Source organism: Vulpes lagopus, chromosome 5, assembly GCF_018345385.1.
Source record: "Vulpes lagopus strain Blue_001 chromosome 5, ASM1834538v1, whole genome shotgun sequence".
Taxonomy (NCBI): Eukaryota; Metazoa; Chordata; class Mammalia; order Carnivora; family Canidae; genus Vulpes; species Vulpes lagopus.
This window is the reverse complement of record NC_054828.1, coordinates 15,894,677-15,916,810: the sequence shown is the minus strand read 5'-3', so window position 1 is coordinate 15,916,810 and position 22,134 is coordinate 15,894,677. Positions and strand designations below refer to the sequence as shown.

The 22,134-nt window shown below is 45.0% G+C and overlaps 1 protein-coding gene across 2 annotated transcripts in view; it reads left to right on the top strand.

Annotated features, from left to right (window-relative positions):
- Positions 1-22,134, top strand: part of RFX4 (regulatory factor X4) — a 161,201-nt gene that overhangs the window by 120,412 nt on the left and 18,655 nt on the right. The window contains exons 11-15 of one of the 2 annotated variants that reach the window (XM_041756311.1): positions 1,349-1,493; positions 6,082-6,176; positions 6,600-6,717; positions 18,014-18,133; positions 18,478-18,639. In XM_041756311.1, coding sequence (XP_041612245.1) covers positions 1,349-1,493; positions 6,082-6,176; positions 6,600-6,717; positions 18,014-18,133; positions 18,478-18,639 — 640 coding nt within the window. The remainder of the gene's footprint in view (positions 1-1,348; positions 1,494-6,081; positions 6,177-6,599; positions 6,718-18,013; positions 18,134-18,477; positions 18,640-22,134) is intronic. The other variant, XM_041756312.1, reaches the window with a different exon arrangement.

Sequence of the window (22,134 nt, the reverse complement as noted above, 5' to 3'; positions counted from 1 at the left end):
AGTGGGCAGCAGCACCACGTGCCACAGCCCTGAGGTGTTTGTGCATCACCACACAGAGAACAGCCTGATTAATGGTAGCTCCTTTAGTGAGCCTTTATTCCCTAAACTCTGCCCTTTTCAAACATTATCTCAAGGAATCCTCAAACAGCAGTCCTCCTGAAGAGGCAGGTATTATTACACCTCCATTTTATTGATCAGGAAACTGAGGTTAATCTGCTGGCTTGCCCCAAGACAGTCAGGTGGTTAGCAGCAAGGCCAGGATTTGAATTAAATATATTTGAGTCCAGAATCCCAGACCTTAACCTTTAACTGTTTTCATTATCATTAGAAATGGACCCAACTCACATATTCATATACTCTAGGCCTCAGACCTGGAAAGAATTCTACAGTGATTTAAATAAGAGTTCCTTGTGCTCAGGCAGTCTAGAGGTAAAAGGGGTTGTCAGTACTTACTTTGCCTGGAAATTCACAAGCATTAGGAGATGTTTAATGGCCATGTGTATCGGAAATCTTTTTTTTTTTTTCCATTTTATTAAGACTTTTTAAAAAAAACATGCAAGTAAAGGAAATGATTCTGGAAATGTTTTTCTTTGCTTTTATCAGCTTTGTTCCAACTTGGTGGTTCCAAGTATTGTTCCAACTTGAAACTGAAGTTCTACTTGTGAGGGCTTGCTGAGGAAACCACAGGTTGAATGTACGTGTGAGCATGGGCACGTACATGCATCACATGCACAGTAATGAGCAATGGAGTCTTTGGGTTTTGTTTCCCTTTTCTTCCCTCTCAGTTATTCATATTGTAGTCACCTGCAAAATGAATTGTAGTCACCTAAAAACCAAAAAGCAAAAAACAGAAAGCTAGACCATAAACTGCTTCAGAATGCATGTATATGAAAAATACACATTGTAAGATGGCTGGGATCAAAGTTGTCATAGGCCCACGGACCAGTCCAAGCTCTAGGCCCGTTGCTTCTCCAATGCTAGAGACACATGGGTTACTAAGCACAGAGCTCCTGCAAGCTCAGGTCAGAAGGCTGACAGATCTCTGGGCTTCATCCCATTGTTCCCCAGGGGTCCAGACCAAAGGGGCTGGGAACAGCAGGGTTTGGTCTAGCCTCGGCCACCTTGGAGTAATTTTTTATAGAGCTGAGAAAAGAGACCTCCAAGAGAAAAGACTGTATGGGTCTTCTGAATTATGGACTGAGTTATGGTCTTCTGATTTCCTGAAATTGAATGTTCCGGAATTTCAAAACAGCTGCAGAACACTGCAGATTCATTAAAAAGAAAATAATGCGCAAGGGTTTTAACCTAACAACCCTTGAGCTAATGAGTTGATTGGCTTGGATTACAGGCATCTCGGACGGTGATCCACAGTGCAGACATCACATTCCAAATGCTGGAAGACTGGAGGAACGTGGACCTGAACAGCATCACCAAGCAAACCCTCTACACCATGGAAGACTCCCGCGATGAGCACCGGAAACTCATCATCCAGTGTAAGATGTTCCGCTAAGGATTGTGTCTTTTCTGTTTTTGCTTTTAAAAGAAAGAAAGAGGGAAAAAGTATCTTGGTATATATTTAAGTGGCATTCCCACCCTGTCCTTCCCCCTAGGATCCCTTCCCTCTTATTGTTCCTGTTAAATGGGTCAGCCCAGATAGGAGGGCTAATTGATTTAAAAGGACATGTGTCAACATTCCTGAGGAAAAGGGGGCCTGGTGCAACTGGGCAGCACACAGTGCCATGCAAAAGGGCCCAGATGTGACTCTCAATGCCAGGCATCGTTCCACAGGTGGCATAAAAAAAATGAGGACAAAAGCTTGTTGCCTGAGTGTATGTCAGCCTGGAGTCGGCTGGATATACTACCTAGATTTCAGCAGAGGGTCACATGGGTCAGCCCACCTATTGGCAGGTGAACCTTTCAATCACATTCAATGGTTGAGAAGGGAGTGCATGGTGGTTTACTTCTGTGAACATATGTTCATGTCCCTGTGGACAAAGACACCAGGAATACTGCTGCAGATGGTCTCCGGAGCAGGTCAGGTGGGGTGTTCTTAGTAGCAGAAGTCATGAGGGGGCCAGAGAACACCACCATGGTCAGCGCATCTCTGCTGTTCCTCACGCGCCCGCTGCAGCCGACTGCCCATGGCTTCCCATGCCCAGCGGCCCTGGATCCTTGAGGCTCTACTGGCAACTTCTTCACCTTGCTCAGCCTTCCTTTCTCATGCCTGGAGGGGAGGGGAGCAGGAGTGTGGGAACAGTGGGTCCACTCTCCTCCCACCAGCTCTCAGAAAGGCTGGTGCTGAGAATTGCTGGAGGTGGGGGGATACTCTCACCCTGTAAGGCGAGGGCCCAGACCCTGCATGGTAGCGGTCCCCCTGAGAAGTTGGGCCCATTCTCCTGAGAGCCCGACGCCCCTCAGATTTCCAGCAATGCCTTCTGTTTGTCCTCCTGAGGGAACTTGCTCCAGCCCAGCTAAGCATGTGGTGTTTAGAAACAAGTAAGTTCCAAAAGATGCTCCTATTAGAGATCTCTTTCCCGCTGAGCCCTTGTCACAGCTACTGGCACTGCTGGAGCCTGAACCTGGACCTTCCCTGGGGCTTCTTTCCCAGAGCTCCATACTTGTTCCTTCCTCCTCAGCAGCCCTCAGCCTGCCTTCCCCTGCTGAGAACTCAGAGCTGGTCACTAAAATAAGAATCGGGCTCACAGGGTCTGCACAGACCTACCACATACATGTTCTCATTAATTCTCTACACCAGCCCCCACGGGGAAGACACACACCACCCCCACGTGACAGAGGACATGACTCAGCCTCAACCAGTGACCCTTACCCCGGGCAGCAGAGTGAGGCCTCAGACCTACGCCTGACCTCGGCTTCACTACTATGCACTAGTGCTACTCACCTGGACGATCAGAGGAGACAAAAATTATGAGATGTGGGCAAGTTTCAGAGGCTGCGGAGTCTTTCTAGATTCTTGCAATTGTGCCTCCTGTTCTGTTTGTCCTGACTCCCTGCCACAGGGCCGACAGCATGGGTGTCAGACCCCTAACAGCACTAGCCATATGTCCCATCACTGTGTCTTCAGGGTCTCACCCCAAGCCAGGCATGCATGAGATGCCAGGAATGTCTGTGTGGGACCAGATGAGTAGAAACTCAGAATGATATGACTTCCATTTCTTCTAACTCCCAGCAGCCTGAAACTCAGCTCTCTTCCCCATTTAGCACCTTCTGCGGAGGAAGAAGACGTCCCCCATATTCATAGGGGAAGCCACCATCACTTGCTTTAGGGACCAGGCTCTGACCCTTTGCTGGAGCATCTCAGAGGTCACCACAGCCTCTCAAAGAAGGAACCTTCTGGGGTTTTCTCTTCAAGTTCTCTTAGGCCCGGGACAGGATGGTGCCCTTTAAAGCTGTGATTGTACTCTTCCAGAGGAAGGGAGTGGTGAGGTTCAGTTCAACCCAGCTGGTACTTACTGAATGCCTATCTTAGGCCAGGCACTGTGTTAGAAGCTGGGAGAAAAGCGGTGACTGATATGAAAATTGCTCTTCCCATATGGAGCTTACAGCTAAGGGCAGATCAGAAATTGTACAGGTAATTTACAAATGGCTGCATGTTACCAAAGAGGACAGCTGTAGGACACAGTGCCTGGAGGGGGGGGGGTAGTGAGTAAAGGCACCAGCCCTCAAAGCAGGTGGCCTGGCAGACAGGGATCATCTCTGCAACTTCCCCACTGCCCAGATGCCGGGAGGTAAATTCTTGAACGCAATAGTGTGCTATGCCCACGGTGTGCTGGGCAACTGTGTGCTGCACCCACTGTGTGCTGGGCCAACTGTGTGCTGCACCCTCCTTTCCTTATAACTGTTGTGCCAAGATCACGAATCCGAGAAACCGCCAAGGAGCCGACACCGATGCAATCACACGATTTTACTGGGTCCCACATAACCAGTTGACAAGCCTGTACATTCCTGCTTCAGGGGGTTTCCATCACCTCCATGAGATAGGTCCTGCTTAGGAATGCTCTACTTACTCTAAATTTAAAAATGCATGTCCAGACATGAGCATGCTGATGAGAACTACTGTGGTAGGAGCAGGGGATTGGGATGCCCCACAGATCCTGGCCCTGGTACACGGTGACCCTGGCTGCCGAGGCTCTAACATGGGGAGAACACGCAGGGGTGAAATGGGGTCAATGTGCACCATGTGCCCAGTACACCAGGTAGAGCTGGTGCAGCACCACAGTTGGGAGGCAAGCATTGGGTCAAGCCAGGTTCAAAACCTGCCTCTGCTGTTTGCTACCTTTGAGACCTTCAGGAAGTCAGTCATCCGGGAGGGCCTCTGCTCCCTCGTTTGTAGAATGGGGAGTGATAATAGTACCTGCCTCCTTGGGTTGTTCTTCTGTTCATTCAACAAACATTTGAGAAACTGCTGTCACATTCTCGGGATTATTGTAGGGTTAGACTGGCGTGTCCATGCAAAGCAGTTAGGGAAGTGCCTGGCACGTGGCAAGAACCCAGTAGATGTTGGCCGTAAGCACTTTCTTCACCACTTCTGTTGTCATCACCTTCAATAACCAAAGCACTACAGTGCAGATGCACCAAATCTGCCATCAAGAGGAAAAGCACACACCAAACAGAAATCAGAGACATGGGCTCCAGTCCCTGCTCTGGCACATTCACCCTCTGACTTTGAGGGGGTCCTTTAATCTCTCAGAGACATAGCTTCCTCCTCTGTGAAAGGACACAGATACCAACTCAATGGACTTTTAAAGCCCCTTCTTATTCTAAACTGTTCTGAGCTCCCAGTCCCAGTCCCAGTGGCTAGCCTCTCGTAGCAGCCATCAACTCAGAAAAACAGAGCACATTGGCAAGGCCCGTGGAATGGGACAAGAACCCCTCAGATAAATGAAAACTGCAAAAAACAGTGTGGCTCTGAAAGTCTGACTTGATTTATTGAGCTCCATGTGCAAAAAACAAAACAAAAAACAAAAAAAACAAAAAGAGATGTTTCAGACTGGAGGTCACCACAGCAATGTCTGTTTTCTGTAGCGCTTCACTAATGACATAGCCCTTCCAGATCTGGTTAGTTGGCATGCAGCTGAAGACAGGTTATAAAGTGATACTGGTTATCCTCCTTCTGTTAATTTGTAAACTTAAAGGCACAGAGATTGTTTCCTTTATGCTATGAACATTTATTAAGCATCTACTGAATGCTGAGTCCTAAGAGGCTGGTTGGGCTACTTGCCCATTATAGTTGTGGTTTACAAGCATTGAATGATCAAATGAGCCATGCCATGGAGCGGAGAGCAAGGAGCAGAGATGCCTCTGTCTGTTCCTATGAACAAGCACATTCTGGACAATGGCTGTGTTCAGGGAAGGCCCCAGCCAAGAAGGATACCTGACAGAGAACTGACACGGGAGATGCCCCGGGACTAAAACACAGCATTAGTGATGCAGCAGAGGTGGCATACAGGTGATAAAGTGTTAGGAAAGCACAGAGGACAAGTGATGGGTTCTGCTGGTGAGGGGCTTGGGGAAGGGGATTTCACAAGAGGGCTCATGTCAGCTGAGCCATGAGGAACCAGACAGTCCAGGCAGAGAAAACGTCCCGAGAAAAGTAGGGAGTATGGAGGGAATGGCAAGTTATACGTGGTAGCCAGGCTTTCAGGGGGCTCACGGGCTACAAAGATTAGCCTGGAAAAGTAAGTTGGGGCATATTTTCTAAAGTCTGAATGCACTATTAAGACTGGAGTTCCAGGGGATCCCTGGGTGGCGCAGCGGTTTGGCGCCTGCCTTTGGCCCAGGGCGCGATCCTGGAGATCCGGGATCGAATCCCGCGTCGGGCTCCCGGTGCGTGGAGCCTGCTTCTCCCTCTGCCTGTGTCTCTGCCTCTCTCTCTCACTGTGTTCCTATCATAAATAAGTAAAAATTAAAAAAAAAAGAATTAGTGAGCTGAAAAATAGTCACAAGAAACTTAAAAAAAAAAAAAGACTGGAGTTCCATTTTATTCCTTTGTTCTTTTAAGATGTGTCTGTGTGTAGACACAGCTACAGTGATGTGTGGGGGGGGCTCTTGTTTGTTTGACAGTGTACCAGGAGTTCGACCACCTCCTGGAGGAGCAGTCTCCCATCGAGTCCTACATCGAGTGGCTAGACACCATGGTGGACCGGTGTGTTGTGAAGGTTGGTAAGCTGGAGCGGAAGGAGCAGCCCTGGTGCTGTGACCCATCACTCACCCTTGTGGCCCTGGGGAGATACAGAGCCCCACACTAAGCTATCTCAATGTTCCCCAGCAGCCACGGAGCCCTGGGGTTCCAAGAAGAGGCCTGGGCCCCCTCTGGAGTGGGGGTTGCAGGAGGCAGGACCGTGAGGCTCCTTCCCCTGCTTCAGCCAGGTCAGCATCTCTCTTATCTGCTGTGTACCTTGGGATTTGACATAAGGTCTCACTTTTTAAATTGTATTTCTTCCAGAAGAAGCATAAAGTCAAAACCATTGTTCCATAGCCTTGAACTCAGGAGACCCATAAGCCTTCCTACCATTTTTCAGAGAGATGGTAATACCAAAAGGTTAAGTTGACCACTGTTGAAGCTGTTCACTTTCTTGTAGGTGGCTGCCAAGAGACAAGGGTCCCTGAAGAAAGTGGCACAGCAGTTCCTCTTGATGTGGTCCTGTTTTGGCACAAGGGTGATCCGGGACATGACCTTGCACAGCGCCCCCAGCTTCGGTAAGGCTGCCCCAGCCCACCCCATATCCAGACACTTTTTCTCTGGGCTTTGTGCATGAAGTATCCACCTCTCTAGACTCAGCCATGATCTCACTTACTGTCCCTGGGCTCACGAGGCCATCACCTTTAAACATATCTGTTCTGGAAGGAGCCAACATCGTCGGGCCTCGCAGGAAGAGAGATGGCATTGTGTGCTAACGTGTACAAACCTGACAATGGAGGTTCTCACCCAGAGTATTCTTGGAGTTTAAAGAGGAATTAAAAGCAGTGGTTGTACTCCCCCTTTGCCAGGTGTCCCCAGTAAACTGTGTCCGGGGACGATTTTGCAGAATTCCATAGTGTGGACTTCCCCAGACTGGGAACTAGAAGTCTCTGAGTTAGAACATTTGCATACAGTCCATTGACACTCCAGTAGTGGGGAGAGGGTCCAGAGGTTTCTTTGACAGTGTGCCCCAGTCAGATCCCTAGAAAAGGACTTTTATTTTTTCTCAAAGACTATTTACTTGAGACAGAGAGAGCACGAGCAGGGGGGAGCTGCAGAGGGAGAGGGAGAAAGAAGCAAACTCCCTGCTGAGCAGGGAGCCAGACACAAGGCTCCATCCCAGGACCCCAGGATCATGACCTGAGCCGTAAGCAGACACTTCACCGACTGTGCCACCCTGGCGCCCCTGGAAAAGCACTTTTATGTTCACTTTCCCTTTTGTCTTACTGACCCCCTGGGTGCTCCGCACCTCCCTCCCCAAGTGTGCTCCTACTGCTTCCAGTGTAAAGGGACTTGAAATCTCTGCCCAGGGACAGTTATACTCGTCTGCAAGCAGGAATCCAACCACCAACTTGGGGTGAATCCTGTGCTACATGCTGGGACATTACTACTTTTCACTGGAAAGAATGGAGTATGCATCAAATCCAAGTCATTATTAGTAAAGTGAGGAGAAACTTGAAGGCATGATCCAGACATTTGAAATCTCAGAACACTTTGGCCTCAAATTTTGAGGCATTCCGGCAAAGGGCTGTTGGTAGATTTTCTGGGTAATTACTTCAGTTCACCATTTCACTTTGCAAGTAGAGATGTGGTTTCATTTCTCATTACCTCCAATTAAGCCAACCAGCTCTGGGTTTCGCCTTGGGTTTAATTTGACACTTTTCCATCCAGCTTTTTATAGTCTTGTCACCATTTTCCAGTTGTGCTATACAGAGAAGCGAGTATGTGGTAAAACAAAGGCAGCACTATTTTTTCTAAACAGCTCTGTCCCTGAAAGACTGTGTTTCCCCAATTGGAGAAGTGTTTTGTTGTGGATTTCTTTAATCTCAGCATTGGGAAGTTCTCTGCCCTGGCCTGCCCCATGGCTACAGATGGAAATTCTCTTTGAGCCATGTACGGAAATGCTCTGGCGACTGCTACCTGGGCAGTGCCATGAGGCATGGCGTTTTGATGGCTTCCAGTTCAACATAGTTAGTGTTAGCACATGTTACCTCTGGTTCTGGGAAAACCATTCGTGCATAGCTGCTTTCAGTTAAACAAATGGTTGAAAAGTGTTTGCGATTTGTTCACTGCTTCAGAATCAAAGAATCAACAATATCACACCCAAGCATAACTACACATGTCCACAAAGCAAGCATCCTTTTTTGCTTTGCCCCATATTCTTCAGCGTGTCAATTCTAAATCAGTTTATGTAGACTAATTGAGCCACTTCATTCAACAGGGAAAATAACTCACTTGGCAGTATTCTTTGAAATTCAATTGTTTTTACTAAGTTAACAACATGATAAGGGAAGTTGGGAGAGTACAACAGTTAGGGTTCTATGAAAGGATTGCATTTATGACCAAGAAAAGTCTTCCTAGAAATGTATTTCTTTCTTTTTGAAGCATGCACTGTTTCAGGGTATACCAGAAACGGGCAAATGGCAGAATGGTCACAAAGCTTTTGGAAAGGGCGAGGAGATATTTAACCCAATTTCACTTTTACAGTACTTTCCAGCCCGACGTGGGTGGAAATAGTACCTGTTCCCAAGTCCATTTAGCAAACTGTCCGCTGTGGTCCTGCTCATCCGACCCATTGTTGAGTTTTGCAGCTTGGGGTGACAGGCGAGTTGAAAGACTCCCAGCAGACAAAAGCCCAGCTCCCCCTTTCCGCCTGTACATGTCAAAGACACAGTTGGTGGTTGTGTTTGGGTCATGTGTTCCCTGTATAAAAACAGCTAATTAGGAAAAAGAGCCCTCTGTTCGCGGGCCCCCTCCCCCAGCCGTAGGGGCCGCTCTATCTGTCTTCTCACTCCGCACGATCCCAGGATCCCAGGCCGGGCGGCGGGGCTGCGCGGCTGAGGGTGGGGAGCATCCCGGGGCCCCTACACCTCTGCCCAGAACGGCCCCCTTCAAAGGTAGTTGACTCCTTTCTTCTCCTTAATTCCTTTTCACTCCTTTCTTCCTAATTCCTTCTCACTGAAAGAGCCTATACTGTGAACTAAAGTAGCCAGACGTTCTTTCTTTGCTGCCAGCAAAAATTAGCCCGCAAAGGTAGGCTGGCAGGCCATGCGCCTTGAGCCCGCAGAGCTCAGGAAAATTGAGTCTCTGCTTCTCAAAGTCACACATCCCGGCGTATTTCCTGTTGCCTGCCGTGATTTCAGCTCAGAGGACACCTGGGTCCCAAGTCAGTGCAGGTGCCTTTACCCCTTTACTCTGGGTTTTCACCAGAGGCCCCTGATTTCACTGTCAGGAACGTCTGGAGGCAACAGCAGTTCCTGGAAGCACTTAGGCATCAAATGGTTTGAAAACCCACCCCCGGTTTGCCCACCAAGGGGGCAGGATGGCACGTGGCTCAAGTTGTCACCTGCTCGTGCACTTGTTTTCTGGCTCAGTGCTGTAGCCCACAGGCTGGGGAGGGCCGAGAAGGCCACACGAGAGCAGCCCTGTCAGGAACCCGCTCCCACAGGCGGGAAGGCCAGGTCAGAGGCCTCCAGACTGCTTCTCCAGGCGTAGGTGACCTGGCCTGGCTGTTAGAGAGGGGACTTGCCCATGGATGCGCCACAGACTGTGCCAAGCCCCCTGGAATCTTCCATGCTAGAGCCCCTGCTCCTTTCACTAAGCCACCACCTCATCTAGCTTTCTTCAGTTAAATACTACTCATAAAAACAACATTTACTGAGAACCTGGAATGCACAAGGCACAATATTGGTCATGTTCTTATTTAATTGTTGCAGCAACCTGTGAGGTCTGAGGTAGAGCATGAAGCAAGGGCAGGATACTGCTGTTTATTATAACAAATACTTATGAAGCAGGCACTGTCACTCAATCCTCACATTAACTCCTCAAGGCAGATAATAATAGTTGGAAAGGAGCTTGGAGAACTAGAACTTTATTTCCAAGATCAGTATGGCAAGGGGCAGAGCTCAGCCTGATGACCACAAGACCCATGCTTTTTCAGTTTCCACAACTCAAACACCCTGGGCTCGGATGCAGGGCACCAAAAGGCGAGACAATTTGTTTAATCCTCACTAGTTTTAAAAAATCTATATTGATAGATTTAAAAAAAATTTTTTTGAAGATATAAGAGAACAGAATATCGTGAGTAATAAGGGATGCCAGAAATAATACCTTTCAACTGTTGAAAACAAAGAACTGTCAACCATTATTCCAGATTGAGGGCAACATAAAGACATACTCAGTTCTACAAAGACTAAGAGAATGTGGCCCCATAGAACATCACTTAAAAGCACTTAAAGGATGCATTTCTGCAAGAAGAGAAATAAAGGTCCAAGATACAAGAAACAACCATGTTCTAGTTATTTTTGTTGTGTAACAAATTACCCCAAAGCTTAGTGGCATAAAATCGTCCTTGCATTATTTATGTGTGTGGATTCTGTGGGTCAAGAATTTGAACATGGCACAGCAGGGATGGCTTGTCTCTGCTGTATGATGTCTGGAACTTCTGATGGGAACACTCAAGGGCAGTGGTGCATGGAGAGCTGGAGGCTGAAATCACCTGGAGGCTTCTTCCCTTATATGTCTGTGCTTGGGTTTGGACAACTTGAAGACAGGACTGCTGCGATCTGTGGGCACTCCTTGTCACTCGGTTTCCACACCGCATGGTGGCCTCTGAACAGTTAAACTTCTCACTGTTCTAGGGGGGAAGCCACATCGCCTTTTATGATCCAATCTCAGAAGTTAAAGTGTTACCTCTTCTTTATGGCAAGATAAAAGAAGCGTAGAAAAAGGATGGTAAACAAAAAACATAAAATAGGATGCTAGAAATAAGATCAAATAACAATTGTAGTAGATGTGAAAGTCTCTTCCTTCTAAAAACATCAGGCATAAATGTTTTAGGCAGCTTTTACTAAACTTGTAAGAAACATAAAATCCTGACACCTGGGTGGCTCAGTGGTTGAGCGTCTACCTTCGGCTCAGGGCGTGATCCTGGGGTCCTGGGATCGAGTCCCACATCAGGCACCCCACAGGGAGCCTGCTTCTCCCTCTGCCTGTGTCTGCCTCTCTCTGTGTCTCTTATGAATAAATAAATACTTTTTTAAAAAGCATAAAACCTTTAGTTAATGAAAATGAACATGAAAATTTATGTTTCAGGCAATACAAAAGGAAAGCTATACAGCTCATGAAGCTAATATCATCTAGATTATGAAGCTAATATAACTTCAATTTCAAAATCTTGGAAGAATGATAGACGAAAAGAAAACTCTGGCCCAACCACACATAAATATAGATGAAACATCGTAAATAAAATACTAGCAGATCAAATCCAGCCACAAATCTTTTAAAATCATGATTAATAAGGTTTATGGCAAGAATTCAATTATGATTCAAAGTCAGAAAAATTAATTAACATACAATGTTAATAGTAAGTGAGAAAAAATAGTGAGAAAAATCATATGATCATCTCTATAGATACAGAGGAAAAAAAGGATTTGATATAATTCAGTTCTCAAGTCTGATTTAAGAAAATTCTTAGGAAACTAGGAATAGAGGGGAATTTACTTAATATGTTTTAAAGGGCAACCAAAACTCTGCAGTAAACATCATACTAACTGGTAAAACTCTAGAAGTTTTCCCACTCAAATCATGAAGTCAAGAATGTCTTTTAACACTGTTTCTAATAAATATTGACTGGAAGTCCTAGCCAATGCAATAAGAAAAGGAAGAGAAATATAAGGATTGGAAAAGAAAATTCAAAATTGCCTTTAATTATAGATGTCATGATAGCTGACAAAAGATAATCTACAAACTAATAGAACAAGTAAGAATTCAACCAGATTGGAGATCCCTTGGTGGCTCAGCGGTTTAGCACCTGCCTTTGGCCCAGAGTGCGATCCTGGAGTCCGGGATCGAGTCCCATGGAGCCTGCTTCTCCCTCTGCCTCTCTCTCTCTCTCTCTATGTCTATCATTGGCAAAAGAATAAAAATTTAAAAAATTAAAAAATCGTTGGCATTCTGAGCACTAACTAGAACCTAATTAGAAAATATAATTGAATGTGTGTATATAAAGTATATATTAAGTACATACTAATACATATTAAGTATATATCATAGTATATAAAAATACATGCATATACCATTCAAAATAACAAAAGAAACTAAAAGATAATTATAACATAATTCTAACAAAAATTGTTTGAAGATCTTCCAGGAAAAAATTTTAAAATATTATTGAAATATACCCTATTCATATTTGGAAAGAATCAACATCAAGGAGAGCTTCTTATCAATTAGTACACAATTTCAGTAGAATTCCAGTCCAATTTTTAGCTTTTTTTCCTTTGATTATGACAATATGATGTTAAAATTCATGTGGAAAAGCAAAAGGTCAAGACTAATAAAGACATTTGGAAGATAAAGAAAAACAAGATGTCTACAGCTTCTTTTTTTTTTTAATTTTTTTTATTTATTTATGATAGTCACAGAGAGAGAGAGAGAGAGAGAGAGAGGCAGAGACAGAAGCAGGCTCCATGCACCGGGAGCCTGATGTGGGATTCGATCCTGGGTCTCCAGGATCGCGCCCTTGGCCAAAGGCAGGCGCCAAACCGCTGCACCACCCAGGGATCCCTGTCTACAGCTTCTGAAAGGAAACATCTTAAGGCGGCGGGAAGACCTTAAAACTTTTGGAGGAAAATAAGGAATGATATCTTTTGGACCTTGAAATTGTAAATTATTTATTTAAAAAGGCACCAAAAAAGACCAATAATAAAGAAAATAGTGCAAAAATGAACTACATTTGGATTTCAAACCTGTGTTTAACAAGCACACCATAAAGTTAAAAGATAAAAGCCACCAAAAAGGAGAAACTATTTTGCAGTGCATATAACAAAGGCTTAATTAATATCCTGAATATAAAATAAACCCCTCTAAATTGTTGAAATACCCTAATAAAAATTCACATATCCCAATAATATTCAAATTCAACAGAAAAATGAGCAAAGAATATGAATAAGTGATTCACAGAAGGGGAAATTCAAATGGACAATAATCCTTTGAAAAGATGTGCACCTTTCTAGTAATTAGAGGAATGCAAATTATAAAAACAACAGGATAACATTTCACACCCTTCAGATTGGCAAATATATTTCCTAGACCACCCGTAGGAATGTAAAAAAATTTTGGTCAGCAATTAGTCACTATCTCATAAAGCTAAATATGCAGGTGCTCTTGGACACAGCAGACACAAGAAAACGGGTACAGGAAATATTCATTAGAGTCAGTTTCCAACAGTGGAAAATTATAAACAACCTAAATTCCATCAAAATGAGAATGGACAAGTAAGTTGTGGTATATTCAGAAGGTGGCTGTCCGACTAGAGCTGCATGCATCCATGGGGATGGAAGGTCAAAAGCAAGTTGTGGCCTGCTCTGTAAAGTATAATGCCATTTACATCAAGTGTGAAAACAGAAAATAACGCCATATGTTATTTATGGTTACATAAATATATGGAATAAGAGTAGAACAAATAAATACCTAATTCAAGTCAGTGATTACCTGAGGGGATGAACACCAGGAAGCAGAGAAATCCAATTAAGGAAGACAACACAGAGGCTTCATCTTTATCTTCAATTAAATAACAGATCTAGTTCAAACAGTAAAATAATAAGATACCATAAATCTGGGAGTTGAGTACACTCAACTCATTTTAAAGCTCTGTGTACTTTTCTATATATTTTAAATTGTTCATAAGAAAAGAGAAAAGCTTTGATTCTAGGTAATGTGATCAACTATGTTAACACGTTGTGACAGCAACTAAAACCTCCCTTGTCCATGTCCCAATACCTTTTTCCATAACAGGCTAAGATCCCGACTCTGTGGCTTTAGGCAAGTTGTCTGACCCTCTGAGCCTTCCTTTCTCCATGTATTAGTTGAAGATAATAATAATACCTGCCTCACAGTGTTGCCGGAAAGAGAGCTTGTCACAGTGCATAGGATACATGGTGCTTGTGCATTTGATTGGTTGATCTAACAAATAGTCATTGAGCCTCTACTCTGTGCCTGGCACTGTTGTATGGAGAACAGTGGGAAGAAAACCAGATAAACATCTGCACTTATGGAGCTGACAGTCTAGTGTAAGGACGCATGGATACAGACAAGTTATGAAGTATGGGGAACGGTGATAAGTACTGGGGAGGGGAATAAAACCGGGAATGTTAGATATAACTGCCTCTCTCCTGTCTGTCTTTGATGTTTCCCTCTTCCTCCCTCCATCCTGTCACCTTCGCCCCCCCTTCAGTCTTTTTGTATTCCCTTTTTCACTTTGCCCTCTTCATCTCCTTTGACTGCTCCCATAGCCATGACCCCCCACTCCCAGCAATGAACTATTTGTTGCCCAGATATCTTAATGATTGACTTCTGCTGTGCAGGACCCTGTAGCCTCTGTGGAGTTAGGGACTGAGCTTTAAGTTTCTTTTGTACTCAGAGCACTTAGCACAATAGTAGGCAGGTAGTAGCTCTACAGACTTCAAAAGGTGATTGAAAATTATCAAACCAGTTAGATCAGAACCATTAAGGAAGAGAGCTTGAAGCCTGAATCAACACTTGCCCTGGCATACTGGCCTCCAAGCCCAGATCTGATGTTTCTTACTGTAAGGTCTTGGGCAAATTTCTTTACCTCATCAGATCTTTATTTCCTCATCTATAAAAGAGAAGGGCCTATAAATGATCTCCAAGACGTCTGCCTGTGATAAAACTACTAAACCCACTTTCATTTATCTAGTTTTCCATTCTAATTCATTGTTCCACAGTGTGTTTCTATCCTTCTATCTTTGCTGACCTAGAGCAACATTGCAGCAAATATTTTTTCATTTTTAAGTATTTGATGCTATTTTTTGACCTCTTTCGCCGAATGAGCAAAACAATCTGATCATGATATGATACCCTATGAGATCTTAAAACATTAGGAGCAATAATCAGTAGTGACCATTCATTAAACATCTAGTGTGTCCTTTTCCTGGTTATGGTTAGTACTTCTGTAACCAAAACAAAGGGATGAACCGTCCCCCTTTGAGAGAGCTGTGTTGCACAGTGATTGAAGAACAATTCCAGAATCAGATGGTCTTGGTTGTTCAAGTCCTGGTTCTGCCAGTTTTTAGTTGGATGACATTGGACACTTAATTCACCTCTCTAAGTCTCAGTGTTCTCCTTTGCAAAAGGAGAGTATTGCTCATCTCCTATACTTGTGATGAGGATTAAGTGTGATAATGAACCTGCACATTTACATAGAGCTACACAGATAATGAATCTGCCACAGAGCAAGGGCTCAAAAAATGGCTGATTTTGTTTTTAACATTTACTAGAAGTAACTCATCCAGAGTCTGAGTTACTAAGTGGCAGAGCTGGATCTCAACCTGGCAAATTGATCCAGCATCCATGCAGTTCCGAACAATGCTGTACCTCCTCAAAGGTTCGCTGGACCCATTTGGGGGAAGTGGATGGAAAGTTGAGTTTTGGAGATGGCATCTCACAGTGACTTAGCATAATCTGATCCTTTCTGAATTCCAAATGGACACAACACCCTGGGGATGAAGGAAGAATGTGGAGAAAATATAGGACAAGGACACTAGCCTGCAGCTTTGTGACACCAGGATTGGAGGTTGTGGCAGGCTCTGAAAAGTGGGGGTATAGGAATTGGTGTGTGTGACCTCCTGGACACCCATTGGCCTCAGAGTTAAGCCAAGGATTTTCTTATATAGCTTTTCTGGAACAAAAGAATCAGTCTATCTAAAATGAAGGGTGTGTATGTATATGTGTGTGTGTGTGTGTGTGTGTGTGTGTGTGTGTGCACGCACGTGCAGAAGCCAGGTACAAATGAAAAGAAAATTGATACATTCCACCAAGAAAGTGGAATTAAAACGAACATTGATGAATTCCCCTAAGGAGATGTCATCCAGTTACCCCCAGCTGGCCCCCATCACTTTATTTCTTACAAGTATTATGCACTAGCCTGTTGTATAACTGCAGTTATAGCCCATCACCCTATTCCCAAGACTTGAAAAGGCATAGGTCCCAACTCAAAGGGCCTTTCTGGGACTTAGTCTTTGGTTTTCCCATCTGTGTTGTGTGCAGACTGGACTGGATGATCTATAGGGGAATGGGAACAGATTTTGGAGCCAGCCCAAACAAACTGAGGCTAATCTGTACCTACTCTTAAGGGAGAGACTCCTTTCCTGCTCCATAAGGGAGGATAGTACCACCTATTCCGGTTTGTGGTAAGGAGGAGATGTGTGTTAAGGACTTAGAGTTTTGGCACAGAGTAAGCATCCAGTGAACCATGATGACGATGCTGATGATGACTAGGGCAATGATAATTGTCATGGTGATGATGATGATGGAATCACAATATAAGTAATACCAGAGGGTCTTACAGGTTCTCTGAAAAAGCAAACTAGAGGGAAATGGGAAGAGGAGGTCAGCTGTATGTAGGTGAGAAGTTTTGGACATTTCATGGGAAGCAGAATATCCACATGGAGTTGTCCCCTTGGGAGTTGGAAGCATGGGACTGGAGATGAAAGTTTGGCCCCTCTGGCTCTGGCAATCCTGAGACTTGATTACAGCAGTGATTGAGCCCCTTCTACATGGGGATCATTCCACTGCCCATGGTGGCAGCAGAACATACAGGAAAAGATGGTTTTGAAATAATGTATTATAATTTGAATAATATTACATACCTTACAGGTGGTTATAGAGATTAAATTAGAGAATATAAGACTTTAAGCATAGAGACTGGAACTTTGGAAAAATCTTTGAGAGGATTGTTTATATACATTTAACATATATATAAACATATATATTTAACATATATATAAATATATATTATATATATTTATATATTGTTTATATCCCTTTTTATGAAACAATCTAAGTATTAAGAGTACTATTTGAGAATACCATATATTTGCAATCTAATATCTTTTCTTTTTTAAGATTTTATTTATTCATGAGAGACACACAGAGAGGGGCAGAGACACAGGCAGAGGGAGAAGCAGGCTCCCCGTGGGGAGCCTGATGTGGGACTCCATCCCAGGACCTCGGGATTATGACCTGAACCAAAGGCAGATGTTCAACCACTGAGCCACCCAGGTGCCCCTCTAATATCCTTTCTGAGAACCATGTGTTAGGGGCATCTGGGTGGCTTAGTGGTTGAGCATCTGCCTTCGGCTCAGATCATGATCTCAGGGTCCAGCGATCAAGCCTGATTGGCCCTCTGCCTGCTGTTCCCCCTGATTGTGCTCTCTATCAAATAAATAAATAAAATCTTAAAAATGTTAAAAAGAGGTCTCAGAAGCATTTAATGAAATAATTCAGTTGTTGCAAATTTTAATTTTCTGGAATTATGTCAGGTACATTGGTATAGGGAAGTAGAAGGCAAAAATCCCTGCCATGGACATCCTTAAAGTCAAATCGGGGAAATAAGACATATTTGTGGAAGAGATAAAAATGAAAGACACTATGTTAATACATGCTGAACAAAGTGAGTGGTGCTCAAATGAGGATGAGGCCATTGGGTCTGTGAGGACTCAAAAGCATTTGGACAGATGGCTCAATGGGTGCCATTTTTGATGAGCCAGATTGAGCAAGGACAAGACTCACTTGCTACAAAGTGTTAGTGACGCTTACCTTATGTCAAGCACTAGGCTAGGTTGAGGATACAGCAAAGAAGAGCAACTTTTGACCATGCAGAGATGATCATGGAGTGGGGAATGAGTCTTGAACAGAGCATTGAAGCCCAGTGTAACACAGGCTGTTGACCAGGTGAAGGGATGTACATGATCTGTCATGACTTACCTTTCTGTTTGGATCTTCTCTCACCAGGGTCTTTTCACTTAATTCACTTGATGTTTGATGACTACGTGCTCTACCTGTTAGAATCCCTGCACTGTCAGGAGCGGGCCAACGAGCTCATGCGAGCCATGAAAGGAGAAGGAAGTGCTGGTAAGCCAGCGTTTCAGTGGGAATTGCCCTACTTGGCAGTTTGATTTGTATCCTTACTTCTGTACTCTGTATTTCTTTAGCTCTATATTCCAAATAATTTAGTTATAGTGGGCAGGCCAAGTGGTGTGAAACCAATGATGTCTTTTTCTTCTTTAGAGTGGGCACGTGTGTGTGTGACATTGCCTTGCATGTCATGATGGGAGTGCAAAATCATCAAAGGGCTTTAAGCAGAGGGGTGGCATGACATGACATAGATTAGAAAAAATATTTCCATTTTTAAAGTCCTTCAAAGACAACTTGCCTTGACCTTTGGCTTTGAGGTCCCACCCTTTCTCTACCCATAGCAGAAGTCCGAGAAGAGATTGTTTTGACAGAGGCTGCCCCGCCGACCCCTTCACCAGTGCCATCATTTTCACCAGCAAAATCTGCCACGTCTGTGGAAGTGCCACCTCCATCCTCTCCTGTCAGCAACCCATCCCCTGAGTACACTGGCCTCAGCACCACAGGTAAGGAGAGGTCTCCCACAGGCTTTGAGTGTGGAGTTGGTATTTAAAGCAAGAGCTTAAAAAAAAAGAAAAAAAAAGCAAGAGCTTTCTGGAAAAACATTCCACGCCTCAACCCCCCAAAAACAATGCCAAGTATTAGCCTAGCTTTAGAGATGCCTTGCAGTTACTCATTTATCCGTACGTACATATTCCTCATACTTCAGCTTTCAAGTTGGCAGATTGAGTACATGATAAAATCGCCACCCCTCCCCAACTAAGCGACTGAAATGATTAAAATGACATAAAACCTAAATTAATACACAGCCATTCTTTCTTGAAAATGAGAAAGGATCTCTCTGTGAACCAGAAATTGAAAGACATCTCTGGAAAATGGGACAGCCAGGAAGCCATATGCTAAAACATGAAAACCATATCGAGGCGGGGGCGATGAGCAAGGTACAGACTAATGCTACAGGGTTCCCCAGGAGGCAGAGACTCCCTCCGGTGGGAGGCACTGAGGAAGACCTCACAGAGAAGTGGATCTTCATTTTAACTGAGGAACGTGGAGCAGAAGGGCCTTCCAGGCAGAGGGTGGTGTGAACAGATATACAGGGGTGGGGACGTGTGGGGCCTTGTCAGGGCACGGGAAACTTTGTGTAAAATGTAGGAGGTCCACGAAGGGATCTCTTGAGGCTGGACACATAAACTGGAGTCACATCCTGAAGGATCTCGAATATCAAGACACGGTTCAGAAATGGAGAAGTGATCCAAGGATAATAATAACTAGTTGCTAAGGTCCAGTGTTACTGGGCAAAATTGTCTCACAATAACACTGTGAGGTTGTGGAGGAGAAGTGAAGGGTGAGAAAGCTTAAATCTCTTGTTCTGGGCACCACAGTCACTCAGCCATTCAACAAATGTCCTTAAGACATTGCTCATGAGACTTGTGGAAATGATACTGTGTATGTGGAACATTCAGTAAGTGTTAGCTAATATATAACACATAGTGTGCGTGCATGTGCGTGCCTCCAGAGCAGTTCATGTGGTTGCTGTGGGGATCAGACGAGGTAAGAAAGGCCAAAGTGCTTTGCTTACAGTGAGGTGCTAACCAGATAGAAGGGGTTAGTGTGATTAATGCCTAGAAGGTGAAGGCTCCCACCGAGTGCTATGGGGACCAGAGGAAGCAGCAATCTCTCCCTTCCTACCTCAACTCTTACAGACAGGAGGGAAGCCTGCAGGAGAGAGGGGACACTCAAAGGCAGCCTTAGAAGCTGAGGAAGAACTAACAGGAGAGGAAGTGAAGGCAGAGACCTTCTGCTGGATGGGCCCTGGGTAGGGCCTTGGGGAGTAGAGGGGCTCATGAGAATGTGATAATCCATTCATCATCATCTGTCCTTCCAAACCTGCTTAACTGGTCTCCCAACTCCAAATCTGGCTTTCCACTCCCTCAGTTTCTGTATCAGAATAGGCTAAGCCATTGTAACAAAGAGATGCAAAGTATATGGAGTTAACACAAAAGAAATCAATACCGTGCTTGCAGACAGTCCTGGCAGGGTGTTTAGGTCAGAGAGGAGGCTCTCTTTAATGCAACGATTTGGAAACACTTGTTCTTTCAATATTACGTTGCACCATACCCCAAGGTAGTGGTGCTCAAAGTGTGGTCCGTGGACCAGCAGTATCTGCATCTCCTGGGAATGTGTTAGAAACACTCCTTATCAGGTCCCATCACAGATCTTCTGAATCAGAAACTCTAGGGGCAAGGCTCAGAGATTTGCTCAACAAGCCTCCAGTTGATTCTGATGCACACCAGCTCAAAGACCACTGCCTTAGGGCTTTGTCAAGTCTGCAGCCAGCTGGCAGAAATAGAAGGTGGGTACACAGAGGAAAGCCCACTATCTCAAAGGCTCTGGCCTGAACGTGGCATGTGTCACTTCTACTTATATTCCACTAGCGAGGACTTAGTCACGTGGTCTCGTGTAACTGCAGAGAAAGGCTGGGAAATGTAAGGTAGCATGTCCCCAGGGAAGGAGGAGCAGATCTGGAGAGACAGCCAGCGTTCTCCACCACACCTCCCAAGCCAAATCTTAAGGATCCCTTTCTATCCAAATCTTGAGGATCCCTTTCTATCCCATCCCACCACTGCCATCTATTCGGGCCTTTCCACCTCTCATGGATATCCAGCGGACTCCCAGAGCTGGTTACCTGCTTCCACGCTTGTCTGTCCACTTTCTCACTGTGCACTGGGCTAATTTTCTGGAAGCTGTGCCTCCTCCAAGTGCTGGGGCATGGTCTACCACCTTCTCCCACTGCTCCACCTCTGGGGTTCTCCTCCTCCCACCTCTGCCTGATGAAATCCTACACATCTTCTTCGTTGCCCTCACCCTCCAGGTTAGAATTTTCCTCCAGACCCTCACAGCATGCTTGGGCTTACTTATATCCTGGTTCTACTTAGAATAGAACTGTTTTCAGAATAGAATAGGGACTAAATTGTACGTTTTTGAAGACCAAATAAATAGGGTGAGATTGCCTTAGTTAGGCTGTTGTCTTTACCCATTCATTCACTTACACATCTAGCCATTTATTCAATAAATATTTCTCGGGTGGCTCCTGTGTACTAAACACTCCAGGTCCTTGCCTCCTGGGAGTTTATTTAGAGTCTAGGGTTCCAATAACCAAGCTGGCAGTCACAAATAATGTGATGAGTGCAAAGTTGAGCTGATTTGGGATAAGGGAATAGAGGAGAACAGGAGGAGGCTGTGTATCTGGAGGGTCTGGGAAGGCTGAACAGTGCAAGGGAAGATAGTCTGGGCAGAGGGAGTAAGTAGTACAAAGATCTGGAGGCAGGAGAGCGTGTCATAAAGTCTATATTCTAGGAATCTTGGATTAATTCCTTGCCTCAGATTTCCTTTCTCTCCAGGGCTAGTGGAGAGGGAATGAGCAGGTGCTTAAGGACCTATAACGTGCCTGCCTCTTCTGCACTTTCCCAGGGGTGGAAACTGGCCAATAACCTCAGCGGTCCTTTGTCGGGGACTGCCAGGGAGATTGGATTGTTCAGAGTATTGAGAAGTAGGGCGGTCAGTAACTGGCACTGGATGGGCGTTGATTTCACTTTGGGTACCATAGCTGGAGAGCCCTCCTCCTCTGTGGAAATTTACATCTTGGCATCGCATCTTTGTTTACATGGATGCACCTGGAATCATGTTTTGTCTCCACTTGGAGGAGGAAGAACACACCCCCTCCCTCATCCCTCCCATTTTCCCTCCATAGTGGGCTGTTGTGTCTCCTGCTTAGGGGGCCTGTTCCCAGATCTTCACCCACTCAGGGGTCCTTCCAAAGCTGTGCGTGAAGCCACGAGCCCCAGGCTCCCACCTTGGTAGGGAAGGAACCAGGCTGGTAAGAACGGCTCTCGGCCTCACCCCTGTTCCCCCCTCCCCCCTCCCCCCAGGAGACACGTGAGCCAGTTGGTGATAACAATGCTTACTGCGAAAATAAACAGGGAAATCATGCAAATCAAACA